This window comes from Drosophila persimilis, unplaced genomic scaffold (assembly GCF_003286085.1).
Source record: "Drosophila persimilis strain 14011-0111.01,24,50 unplaced genomic scaffold, DperRS2 tig00000808-arrow-arrow-pilon, whole genome shotgun sequence".
Classification (NCBI taxonomy): Eukaryota; Metazoa; Arthropoda; class Insecta; order Diptera; family Drosophilidae; genus Drosophila; species Drosophila persimilis.
In genome coordinates this window covers 749,689-762,082 of record NW_020825357.1, presented here as the reverse complement: position 1 = coordinate 762,082, position 12,394 = coordinate 749,689, and the positions used below count along the sequence as shown (strand labels likewise).

Below are 12,394 nucleotides of genomic sequence, written 5' to 3'. Positions count from 1 at the left end.
CACCACCACCACTCTTGGCATAGCAATTACCAGACAAACAACAATAACAGTTTGCCATGCAAAAATCAACGTCAAAAGTTCAACTGTTTGCAAATAATTTGCAAAAATCGTTTGAACTTTGAGCTTCCCTTTTGCTATGCGGATGGTTCGGTTCATCTGCAGCTGCATTGTTTGACACACATACATTAATAATATGCACACACACACACACACACAGAGAGGGAGGCAGCAGCGGCAACAGCAGAGGTCTTATCGGCAGCTCAAAATACCGTTCGCGCTTTGCCTTCTTGTCGGAGGACGCTACGCTACGCTAAGCATTTTGCCTATGCCATATTTCACAAAACCAGACAGACGGAGGGACCGGGGGGGACAGGGGGACCGGGGTACAGACTGATCTGAAGGTACATACATATACAATGCGCATATGTATGTGTATGTGTGTGTGTGTGTGCAGAACCGAAGCATAAAGCAATGTCGGGCTGCGGATGGGAGGGAACCATCCGCCAGGATTGGAGGATTGGAGCCTAGCTGCTGGGAGCAAAAAGAAAAAAAAACCGTTTGATTGCTTGATTGAAACCGAAATGGAGATACACTTTTCATCCTTCAATATTCCATTTCTCATGCTTTTCTTTATAAGCTTTGACTCTAAACTGATTGAATTTCTAGCAAGATGCGGATATTTTCCAAAAATTTCAACATATCCCCCATATCATACCTGTACGCACTTGGCAGTGTATGGAAAAAAGCAGAAAATCTACCAGTTTTAACCTCGATGCGAGGCGACATGACTCATCTTGGCATTTTTGCATCAAAATTTTTGCATTGCACTCTCGAGAGCGGGTCAGGGACTGGTGCTGGAGCTGGAGCTGGGGCTGGAGCTGGGGCTGGGGCTGGGGCTGGGGCTGGGGCTGCTGTCTATCCGGCGCCCAACGGCAGCCTTTGCTTTCCTCCAGCTTGCAGCTCCAGCTGCTGCTGCAGCTTGTTTATGGCATTGGCATGTACGACAGTTGCATTCAATCAATATGCAGGCAAACGCGTTCAGAAAGAGATCCGCATCCAGCAGCCATCAGAATCTGTTGAAGTCAGAGTCAAACTCAGGTCGAAGCCGGAGCCGGAGCCGGAGTCGGAGTCAGAGCCTCAGAGTTGTATGCTTCGGTGGAAAAGGGGGGCAAGAGGCTGAACCCCGGCCGGATTGGCACTCGTATTCGTATTCGCATTTCGAATGCAGCTTCCTCTGGATTCTTTTGTTCCGGAATTTATCAATATGCATTCTGTTCGCCTTGCGATTTTGCTTACAGCTTTATGCGTTCTACTTGTGCGACACCTTCGTGCTGCTCCATTATTTTATTATTATCTTCGCTGGCATTTCTCATACATATGTATGTCCTTCACACAACCAATAGGCGCTGGGGCACGGGTACGGGTGGGGTGGGTTGGTGGGGGCGTGTCATTCGTGTGGAAGTAACAGGAACGAAAGGAACGAATCTGTTGCTTGAAAGTGCTTCTTTGCATACGATTAGGGGGTATCCCACCGTCCGAATGTCGTGCACTGTTTGTTTCCCTTTTTTTCTTTTAAGTTTCCTCCTCTTTGGTGTCGTGTGAGGCGTGTCCGGGCCTAATGTTTGCCCAGTGCCACACACTTCTAATGTCTCTCTCTTTCGCTCTTTCGCTCTATCGCTCTCTCGCTCTTTGGCTCTTTCTGTGTTTGTCCCCTCTGGCCACTTGAAATTGTGTCTCGCATTATTCGCTCGCCCCACAATGGGGGGGCGTCAAAGAATGTCGAGCATAGAAACACTCCAAATGCCATGCCACTCAAGGTCAAGGTGAATCAGCACTCGAACAAGAGCTCAACTCTCAATTGAGACACATCAGAAGGAGGAAAGGTTTGCGGCTAAATAAATTGTGACAATATTTGAGTGGCAGCTCGAATAAATTTCCAGGGAATTCGGGAATTTAATTGCACTTGGGAGCCACCTGGGGGCCAAAAACCAAGCGTAAACCAGACAAACGCAATAAAAACGGAAAAAAATGAAATTATTTGTGAGACACTTAATTCGGAGAAATTCCATTTAAAAGCAAACAAACAACAACATTTACCTTAAGCACTCCCAAATCGTATCCGGAGATTATAATTACAATTTGTACGTGTATGTTTATTTATTTATTTGTTTTTAGGCACTGCCACCCCCCATATAACAGATAAACAAGTCAATAAAATGGTAGCCATTAAACTTTAAAAAATACAACAATACAACAAAAAAAATAGACAATTTCTGGAAGATTCCCCTTCGGGGTTGTGTGTGTTAATGTAACACAAATTTACTACGAATTAATGCGATAATACACGGATGGGTGTGGGAGCTCTTGCTCCCCTTCATTAATTATGTGTTTAACTTCTCCACTTACCCGCCGCACAGCACCACCCTATCATAGTCGGCCATCACCCTTTTTTATCATCCGTGGGCCCCTCTCTGTTTAGCCTTTTCAATGCCCCTCTCTGCTCTGGGGTTTTTCTTTTATTTGGATGCGTTAAAAGCTTTTTAAGCTGCTTTTATCAGGTCTTTGATGGTGACCCACCTCATCTCTCGGGTTTCCACATCCTGTATAACTCTTTTGTTTACTTAGGCATCCGCAATCCGACCCCGTCGCCCCACCCCCACCACCCGTCGCACATGTCATTACAAACAAATGCCACATCCTGGGGCACCCATTTGAGGTCTATAAATAAGCACCAACAATGGGGGGGAGGGGGCGGTGTGGGGCCTAGTCTAACAGATTCTCCATGCACCTACCCCCTACCCCCTACCCCCGCAGAAAGCGTTAGCGTAAAAGATTAAATTCGTTACACGAGCCAAAAAAAAAACCCCCAAGAAAACACATGGAAAATGGGTAAACATGATGTACCACGCCCACGTCCGCGCCCCCTACGGAGGCGGTGTCGCCCTTGGGCATTCTTTTCTTTTCTTTCCATTTTTTTTTTTTTTTTTTTTTTTGCGACCGAAGAAAGTTTGGCCTCCTCGTCATATTTTCCCTCTCATTGTTTTCCCGCGTCAATTTCCTATTTGTATTTGTGACAATTTCTTTTCGCTTTGCGCCGTTTCCTTGGCTTTATTGCTTTTCTTTTACTTTCTATTACACTTGATTCTTTTTCTATTTTTCTTTTTCTTTCTGTTGCTGTTTCTGTTTCTTTTTCGTTCACTTATTGTTTTTTGGTTTTCCTTTTTTTTCCCCATTTTCAATGAGCTTTTGTTTGACTTTCCGACTTCGTTCCTCGACTTGTAGTTTTGTTTCTCTTTTCTTTTTATTGTATTCTCGTATATAAATAAATATATATATATAGGTGTGTGTGTGTATTTTCGGAAACAAAAGGTAAAAGTTTTTGATGCTGCGTATTTTCCCTGCGAATCTTTTGGTTTTTGTTTTTTTTTTCTTTTTTTTTTTTGTTTGGTTGAATTTTGGCTGAGACTTTGATTGGCATTAAAAGTGTTATATGAGCTACGCATAAGTTTTAATAGCCTGTTGGGGTCTGTTGGGGCCTGTTGGGGCCTGTCCTGTCGCCACATGAACATAATGCCCCAGTTGTGTATTGCTCTGGCTTTTCTCTGTCTCGATTTGCCATTTGCCATTTCCATTTCCATTTGGTTTTCTTCTTTTTCTTGTTCTTGTAATTGCTCTGAATCCCTCTCAGTGACAAAGTTTCATTTTGATGCCTTGGACTTTAGTGTTGGCCATAAAATACTTAGTCTTTTTGCTCTCCAGATGTACATGGAGGACAGGGCATGAAGGATAGTTGGGGGAAAACGCTTGTTTTTACACTCTTTCCCTCATGTTTATTGTTATGCCATCACCATCAAGCATCCACATCCGGAGAGCATCATCATCATCATCATCATCAGTGGAATCGTCATTGTCCCTAGTTTTCCGCAGCACTTGTCCCTTTCATTGCCGTATTCAATCAGAGCTCAAATAGCTGGGATTAGTAAGAGAATTCTGCTTCGGCACTTTGTCTACGGTTTCATGACCTTTTAATTGCCCCGAAATCGCTGGTTTTGATGGGGATTTTCAGTTAACGCAGGAAGCAGACGACTGGAAAGGTGGTCCAAGGTGATAAAAAGCCAACGTTTCCGGAAAGTAGGGGAAAATTAAATTATATTAATTGATGAATCCCAGATGCAGATGTGGTGGAATAAATCGTATTTAAATGAATAATTAAGTAAGTGGATGGGATGAATTCTCACCATTAAATCACAGACTTCATCACAGAAAATGGCAAGAAGAAACCACTGTAATTTCTCAATAAAACACTCTAGGAAATGGCATCATATGGAATGCCAATTTAAAGACAAAATATTCAATCTTACGCACAAGAGCTCGCACAAATACCTATGTAGGTGTTGTACTGAGCAGAACTGGCGAAGGTGAAAATGGGCGATGTTATACAACTACATGCAGAGAGGTACTTGCAACGCTTTGGTGGTACTAGCCAAGGAAAAGAACACTCAAAATGTGTCATCCACGGGATCTCCCTACTAGATCCCTCCTAAAAAAGAAGGGGAAAATACAACAACTGGAGATTTGCAAAAGTGACACCTTCCTAAACAATGAAAATAAACTAACTTCTGAACTGCGTTTCCCTTCACATACAATCCCCAATAAAAATAATAGAAAATTCCCACACAACAACTAAAATAATCATGATTCGATACAATATCAACCGCATAGTCGGTGTTTGTGCCATCGTCTTGCTGCTGATCTTCATAATTCTCAACCACACGCCCGACACGCCACAAATAATCGAATTGGAGACGACATATGTGCCACCAACAACCCTCTTCAGTCCACCCAAAACAAGCAGAGCATCGAAGCCACCAAGCCAACCGAAGAAACCACAAAGTGGTGCCAAAAAGTTCTTCGTATTTAGTCCAAGGTGCAAGATACCCTATGTCGATCCATTCAAATCCGAACTAGTGGACGTGATGTCCGAAGTTCCACTCAAGGTCTGTTCAATGGATCAGGACCTTTTCAGCGTTCTCTATGACCGCAAAGCGAGGCACTACACACTGCGCGTGAACCAAGATTTCGTGAAGACGAAATATGCAGACAGTAGCGATTTGCATTGTGTCTATCGGGAGGTAATTCCTGGAAGTAACGATTCATTTGCCATGTGAGTAGAGCCCCAGCATTCCACGGCTGCCACTTTACCCAGACGATCTCTTTCCCAGGACCAACAGTCCTCAAGTCTTCGAAGAATACTTCGTTGTGCCACGTCACTTTCTTGGCGTGGTGGTTCAGTGCAATGAAATGAAGAACCTCTCGCAAGTGGTGCAGGTCGATGCGTTCTCCTTCGCACAGTATCCGGAGGACCGCAACGAGACGAGCGATGACTGGCGCGGCGCCCACTATCCCAGTGTCTTCCTCTTTGGCATCGACAGCATGTCCCGGATAAACTACCGTCGGACCATGCCTCTCACCTCGCAGTTCACCAGTCAGCAGGGCTGGTATGAGATGGAGGGGTACAACAAAGTGGGAGACAACACCCTGCAAAATCTACTGGCCGTCCTGACGGGTCGCAGCACAAAAGAGTGGGCAAAGAACTGTGACTTAAACAATCCGAGCTGCTTTGTGTATTTATGGGACTACTTTCGCAATGCCGGCTACCTGACTGCATATGTGGAGGACCTTCCCTCCAAATCGACATTCAACTATTTGAAGTCGGGCTTTACACGGAAGCCGGTCGACTTCTATCTTCGTCCATTCCAGCTGATCCTCGAAAATGTGGTCAAAACGTTCGACTGGCTTGGCCAGAAATACTGCTTTGGGCGGAGGACAAGTCTTGATTACGTCTTTGATTATGTCAAGCAGCTGATCCAGCGCTTTGTGAGGGAATCACCGAAGCCCTTGTTTGGTCTCTTTTGGACGAGGAGTTTCACCCACGACCACCCCAGAGGGGCCCACTCTCTGGATGGGATCTTCGTCAAATACTTTGAACAGTTCGAGGAGTACGGATTATTCGACGAGGCCATTGTGGTACTCTTCAGTGACCACGGGTCCAGGTATGGGGAGTTGGCGGAACACCTTTCAGGCTTTCTGGAGGAGCGCCTGCCCATGCTGCATATTTATCTGCCGCCCCACTACCGTCGTCGCTATCCAGAGGTGGCACGCGCTCTTCAGCTCAACAAGAATCGTCTTATCTCCGGCTATGATCTCCATATGGGCATCAGATCCATTTTGGAGCAGATTCGTCCACAGCTTAAATACCCGAACTATGCTTGTAAATATTGCCGATCCATCTTTGAAGAGCTTCCCAGCAACAGAGATTGCAACGATGCCAACATTCCATATCAATGGTGCGCATGCGAGACCTTTGTGCCAGTGTCCATCACTGACTTCAACAAGAAACTGGCCGAAACGATTATTCATCGAATGAACGATCATTTGGCTCAGCTGAAACTGGATGACGACTGCCAGCGAATGTACCTCCGTAAACTGCTGAGCGCCAAGCGCCAGCGCCGCTCTGATGGCGTAAGAATGGGTATATATCAATTGGAGTTCATTACCTCACCGAATGGCGGGAAATTTCGATCTATTGTCCAAATCGACAAAAGCGCGAAGTATGTAGATATTGAATTGGAGGGGATCACTCGATTGAACTACCGCAATGAATCCTATTGCGTGGAAGACGCTCTGGCCAAGAAAATTTGTGCTTGCCGCGATAAGAAACTGATCGGTTCCTTATTCGACATCAAAAATACGGCAGGAGGATGAATATGATAAGGCGAATGACTATTTATCAATGTTTTCAGCGATAGACTTCATCGTTGTGCATAAATATCTGTACCATTTTTGAGCATTTAAGTTTCCAAAAGGGAAAGAATAAACCACAGTAAAAATTCCGAAAGTAATACATTAATAAACCAGTGGGAACGTTGTGAGTCGCACATAGTCGTCTGCAACGCAACTGTACATTTATACTCAGTCAGCTCGGCGTCACTCCGCTAGAGCGCGCACACTGCACGAGGTACATATGTCTGTGTGAAAGAGAGAGAATGAGTAACACAGCAATTTCGTTTGTTCCTCCAGGCTATAATAATGATCCGATTTGATCCAGATTCAGGAACCTGCTAGATATGGTACTTCTCTACGACTCTGCTTTTTTGGTTGTCGCAAAAGTGAGGATGCCACAGGGGGGGCGGCGGGTATCGGGTATAAAAATCCACACTCGACGCCTTCGTCTTCAATAGACTAGCCTCAAGGTGTCCTTCACTCAAAAGTTGTCTCCAGGCATCGCACAGTCGGTTTAACTCGTTAGGGAGCACTTTACAACTGCTTCTGCGACTGCTGTCTCCTCCTTTCGGTCCTTTTGTCCCTTTTCCGCTTTTTTCCTGGTGCTTCATCCTCCTAATTATAGTCGATCGCCGCTGCCGTCGGTGAGTGAAGTAATAAGGTGACGTCGTCACCACAGCTGCTCTCTTTCGAGGACCATCCGTTTTTCAGTATGCATGCGAACGTGCATTAACTTAGGCCCGTAAATTAACCTTAGGCCAGCCCAGATGTTTCTATCCTCTCCCGAGACCGATATCTCCTTCTCTCTTCTGTTTCATTGTCGGTCCGTGCTGTCCTCGTCGTGACTACAATCGCTGGCACCGACGTCGCTGAGTGCAGAAAGCCAGAGAGTCCCTTGTGATCCCTCATACTGGAATATTCTGTATTTTCTTGTCGTTCTGGCCCATCTATTGTCTCGCCAATGGAGCCGAAGGCACACTGTGTCCTGAAGGCCCCAGGTCTAGGGTACTTCCCAGTCACTACTATTCGAATGTCATTCACTTGGCGGCCTAGAGTAGCATGCGTTCGACGCGTTCGATATGTGAAGGAGCAATCCACTTGGGGTACGTACAGGAGTAATCACGACAAACCCCATTCATGATCAAAATCGACTTTAACTCTAAAACATCTCTCAGAAAAAAGTGTGCTTCGGCTGATCCTGCAAATACTTAAATAAATAGAACAAATTCATACACAATCTCGAGCACAAACTCCAATCATGATCCGATGCAATATAAGTCGAGTAGTCATGGTTTGTGCCATCGTCCTGATTCTGATCTTCATGTTTCGCAATTACAATGGCGAGCCTCGGTCCGCCTCGGACACGCCACAAATAATCGAATTGGAGACGACATATGTGCCACCAACAACCCTCTTCAGTCCACCCAAAACAAGCAGCGCATCGAAACCACCAAGCCAACCGGAGAAACCACAAAGTGTGGCCGAAAAGTTCTTCGTATTTAGTCCAAGGTGCAAGATACCCTATGTCGATCCATTCAAATCCGAACTAGTGGACGTGATGTCCGAAGTTCCACTCAAGGTCTGTTCAATGGATCAGGACCTTTTCAGCGTTCTCTATGACCGCAAAGCGAGGCACTACACACTGCACGTGAACCAAGATTTCGTGAAGACGAAATATGCAGACAGTAGCGATTTGCATTGTGTCTATCGGGAGGTAATTCCAGGAAGTAACGATTCATTTGCCATGTGAGTAGTGCCCCAGCATTCCACGGCTGCCACTTTACCCAGACGATCTCTTTCCCAGGACCAACAGTCCTCAAGTCTTCGAAGAATACTTCGTTGTGCCACGTCACTTTCTTGGCGTGGTGGTTCAGTGCAATGAAATGAAGAACCTCTCGCAAGTGGTGCAGGTCGATGCGTTCTCCTTTGCACAGTACCCGGAGGACCGCAACGAGACGAGCGATGACTGGCGCGGCGCCCACTATCCCAGTGTCTTCCTCTTTGGCATCGACAGCATGTCCCGGATAAACTACCGTCGGACCATGCCTCTCACCTCGCAGTTCACCAGTCAGCAGGGCTGGTATGAGATGGAGGGGTACAACAAAGTGGGAGACAACACCCTGCCCAATCTACTGGCCGTCCTGACGGGTCGCAGCACAAAAGAGTGGTCAAGGAACTGTAACTTAAAGCATCCTGGCTGCTTTGACTTCGTCACGTACTTGTGGGACCACTTTCACAATGCCGGCTACCTGACTGCCTATGCGGAAGACCTTCCCGCTATATCGACATTCAACTATTTGAAGTCGGGCTTTACTCGGAAGCCGGTCGACTTCTACCTTCGTCCATTCCTGATGATCCTCGACCATGTGCTCGAAACCGTCGATTGGTTTGACCAGAAATACTGTGTGGGGCGGAGGACAAGCTTCAGCTACGTCTTTGATTATGCCAAGCAGCTGATCCAGCGCTTTGTGAAGGAAACGTCGAAGCCCCTGTTCGGTCTCTTCTGGACGAGCAGCTGCACCCATGACCATCCCAGAGGGGGCGAACTTCTGGATGGGATCTTCGTCAAATACTTGGAACAGTTCAAGGAGTACGGATTATTCGACAAGGCCATTGTGGTACTCTTCAGTGACCACGGGTCCAGGTATGGGGAGTTGGCGGAAGTCTCTTCAGGCTTTCTGGAGGAGCGCCTGCCCATGCTGCATATTTATCTGCCGCCCCACTACCGTCGTCGCTATCCAGAGGTGGCACGCGCTCTTCAGCTCAACAAGAATCGTCTTACCTCCGCCTATGATCTCCATATGGGCATCAGATCCATTTTGAAGCCGATTCGTCCTGGTCTTGAATTTGTATCGACCATAGAGTGCTATGGTTGCCAATCAATCTTTGAAACGGTTCCCCGCGACAGGGGCTGTGACGAAGCCAACATCCCCTACCACTGGTGCGCATGCGATACCTTTGTCCCAGTGTCCAGCTCTGGTTTCACCAAGAAGTTGGCCGGAATGATCGTCTATCGAATGAACAAGTATTTGGCTCAGCTGAATCTGGATGCCGACTGTCAGCGACTGCACCTTCGCAAACTAGTGAGGTCCAAGCGCCAGCTGCACTTTGATAGCGTTGGAGTCGAGGTCAGTCCCTCCGACGGCATGGAGACATTTCAGTTGCAGTTCATCACCTCGCCGAATGGCGGGAAATTTCGGTCTGTTATCAACAGTGATCCCACCGGGACGTACGTGGATATTGAACTGGAGGGGATCAGTCGCTTGAACTCCTACCGCAATGAGTCCCAATGTGTGGAAGACGTGCTGGCCAAGAAAATATGTGTGTGCCGCAAAAAGAAAAGCAACGGTTCCTCAATCGTTGATGAAAGTTCCAAAGTACGGAAAGTGAAGTACTCATGGATAGCGGATCAAGAGGACGAATATGATGATTCGAATGATCATGTTGTCGGTAAAATTCGAATATATCAGTAAAGATCTCTACAATTTGCGGTATTATAGTTAACAGAATACATTTATACCGAATGAAACACTTGCACACACGGAAGGCAGGGTAACCAGGCGGATTGGATGGATATTTAACAGAAAAGGCGAAAGAAGAAGTGACTTCCAAAAGTAATTTCTCAATAAAATGCAAGAAGACTAATTCCAAAGTCCATGCATAACTCAAAAACTAATGAAAGAACCCATTAAAATATGCACAATACAAACAAATAAATAAAAAAGAAGCAAACTTCCCATATGACTTTCCACTTTACGCCCCCCCATACACAACTCTCTACCAGGGAGATCCCTGATTGGGTCGAAACAGGTACAATCTACGGCTATCTGGAGTTTCAATTACATTCTGGCCCCAGCCCTGTCAGGGCCAACTATCCTTCGGAACAAGGAAAACTTAAACGAACAACAGCTCCGTATTAAGCAAACAATTTGCTTCTCTTGGCCTTTTGCCCTTTGTTTTTCGACCAAGCAACGGCAGCATTTTATATGCACCAGTATACCCTAACCCACGCCAAGACTATGACGAAGGGCGAGTAGGGATGAGTCTAAGGTCTCAACTGTTTGGCAATACAGTCGGGGATGGACAGTATATGGTCTTGGGACCGTCTTCGGCTCGACAATGATTGTGTTTCTGGGACCGACTCAGCCGCCCCGAAGGCATTGACGAACAGAAGTACCCCGTGTCTCAGGATCCCCTCAAAAAAAATGGACATTTTTAGTTTCTGTTAATCAAGGTGGCGCTCCGTTTCCCTTCCATCAGTGTTTCAGTGTTTCAGTGTCTCTCGTTTGATCATTCCTTTAGCTGGAGTCGAACAGCAAACAACATTACTAGTAGACATAGACATAGCACAGCAGAACCCCCAATAAAATGGAAATTTTCGGTCAGAAAGTAACAAAACTAGCACGAAAAATGAAACGTGACTCGCGGCAGTCGCGGCTGCTCATTCACGAACACGAGCACGCATACAGCAGCAGCAACACCAGCCGCACCATGGCGGGACTCGAGGACGACTCGGAGATCCTCCTGCGCCCGGAGGGCATCGAGGCGGACGTGGAGAACGCCCGCAAGGCCGTCGAGCGCAAGCTGATTTACCTGTCGGAGTCGAACCGCGTGGCAGCACCATCGCGGGCGGTTCGTCGCCAGGCACTGGAGGGCCGCAGCGGCAGCGGCGGCAAAGGACGCGGCGACGGGAAGCACACCAAGAAGCATCTGTCGCAGGAGGCGGCAGGCAGTGGCGGCGGCGACAAGATCCGTAGCCGCGGCAGTCACAACGGTAAGTGGCCCAATAGGAAAAGTGGCACGGTGTTTATGTTACCCCTCGCCCATCGTTCCCCAGTCCTCGATTCGGACCGGCGCAACGGGCTGTCCATCAGCGATGATCAGGAGGACAGCGAGATGGAGTCACTGTCCCGCCGCTTGCAGGATGTGGTGCTGGAGGCCGAGCAGGCGGAGCGCCGCCTGAGCGGCGTCTATGGGCGCCAGCAGATGAGCCCGAAGGCCAGTGGTGGCTTCACGTGCGGCGTGTGCGGGGCCAAGTTCCAGATCAAGTCGCTGCTCGGCGCCCACCGTCGCACCCACGACGAGGACTTTTCCGTGCGCTTCCGCTCCCACCGTCCCCGTGGCAGCAACACGACCCTGACCAGCGGCCACCTGTGCAAGTACTGCGACCGCAAGTTCGACCTCGAGCGCACGCTGCACATCCACCAGCTGTGCCACTGCAAGAAGATATCGCCCCAGCTGCGCCGCAAGCTGCCCTACACGGAGCTGTTGCACGAGAAGAAGGCGCCGCTGCACGATCAGCGGCTGTAGATCGATCGCCCACCGATGAGGGTGTGCCATGCTTCGGCTTGCTCCTGGCCGGCATTCTTTTAGTTTTTCCTTGTTTTGAAATTTAACCACACGGCAGAACCCTACAGCAGACGCAAATCTCACTTTGAATATTTCATGAGTGAAGTTTCCATTTCATTGTTTCCATAAAATTGCCCCCTCTCTCTCTCTGTCTCTCTCTCTCTCTCTCTGTGAAAGAAAGGCATCTTGAAATTGTTTTCGCTGCTGTTTTTGTTATCCTTAAAGAACGCTTTTCCAATGCAATTTGCAGCACTTTAAACTT

General features: G+C 47.5%; 3 protein-coding genes across 3 annotated transcripts; all 3 read left to right on the top strand.

Moving 5' to 3' along the window:
- Positions 1-4,694: 4,694 nt before the first annotated feature.
- On the top strand, positions 4,695-6,876 carry LOC113566643. The gene is made up of 2 exons (XM_026993172.1): positions 4,695-5,164; positions 5,223-6,876. The coding sequence occupies exons 1-2, from the start codon at positions 4,695-4,697 to the stop codon at positions 6,763-6,765; spliced, it is 2,013 nt and encodes a 670-aa protein (XP_026848973.1). The 3' UTR covers positions 6,766-6,876.
- Positions 6,877-8,071: 1,195 nt separating this feature from the next.
- Positions 8,072-10,522, top strand: LOC6599062. The gene is made up of 2 exons (XM_026993171.1): positions 8,072-8,529; positions 8,588-10,522. Exons 1-2 carry the CDS (start codon positions 8,072-8,074, stop codon positions 10,254-10,256), a joined length of 2,127 nt encoding a protein of 708 aa, XP_026848972.1. The 3' UTR covers positions 10,257-10,522.
- Positions 10,523-11,085: 563 nt separating this feature from the next.
- LOC113566642 lies at positions 11,086-12,093 on the top strand. Its single transcript, XM_026993170.1, has 2 exons — positions 11,086-11,557; positions 11,621-12,093. The coding sequence occupies exons 1-2, from the start codon at positions 11,194-11,196 to the stop codon at positions 12,091-12,093; spliced, it is 837 nt and encodes a 278-aa protein (XP_026848971.1). The 5' UTR covers positions 11,086-11,193.
- The last annotated feature ends 301 nt before the right edge of the window (positions 12,094-12,394 follow it).

Coding starts and splice junctions, on each gene's coding strand:
- LOC113566643 (XM_026993172.1), top strand. CDS start 4,695: ATGATTCGATACAATATCAACCGCATAGTCGGTGTTTGTGCCATCGTC. Junction 5,165..5,222: donor AGTAACGATTCATTTGCCAT/GTGAGTAGAGCC, acceptor TCTCTTTCCCAG/GACCAACAGTCCTCAAGTCT.
- LOC6599062 (XM_026993171.1), top strand. CDS start 8,072: ATGGTTTGTGCCATCGTCCTGATTCTGATCTTCATGTTTCGCAATTAC. Junction 8,530..8,587: donor AGTAACGATTCATTTGCCAT/GTGAGTAGTGCC, acceptor TCTCTTTCCCAG/GACCAACAGTCCTCAAGTCT.
- LOC113566642 (XM_026993170.1), top strand. CDS start 11,194: ATGAAACGTGACTCGCGGCAGTCGCGGCTGCTCATTCACGAACACGAG. Junction 11,558..11,620: donor TAGCCGCGGCAGTCACAACG/GTAAGTGGCCCA, acceptor ATCGTTCCCCAG/TCCTCGATTCGGACCGGCGC.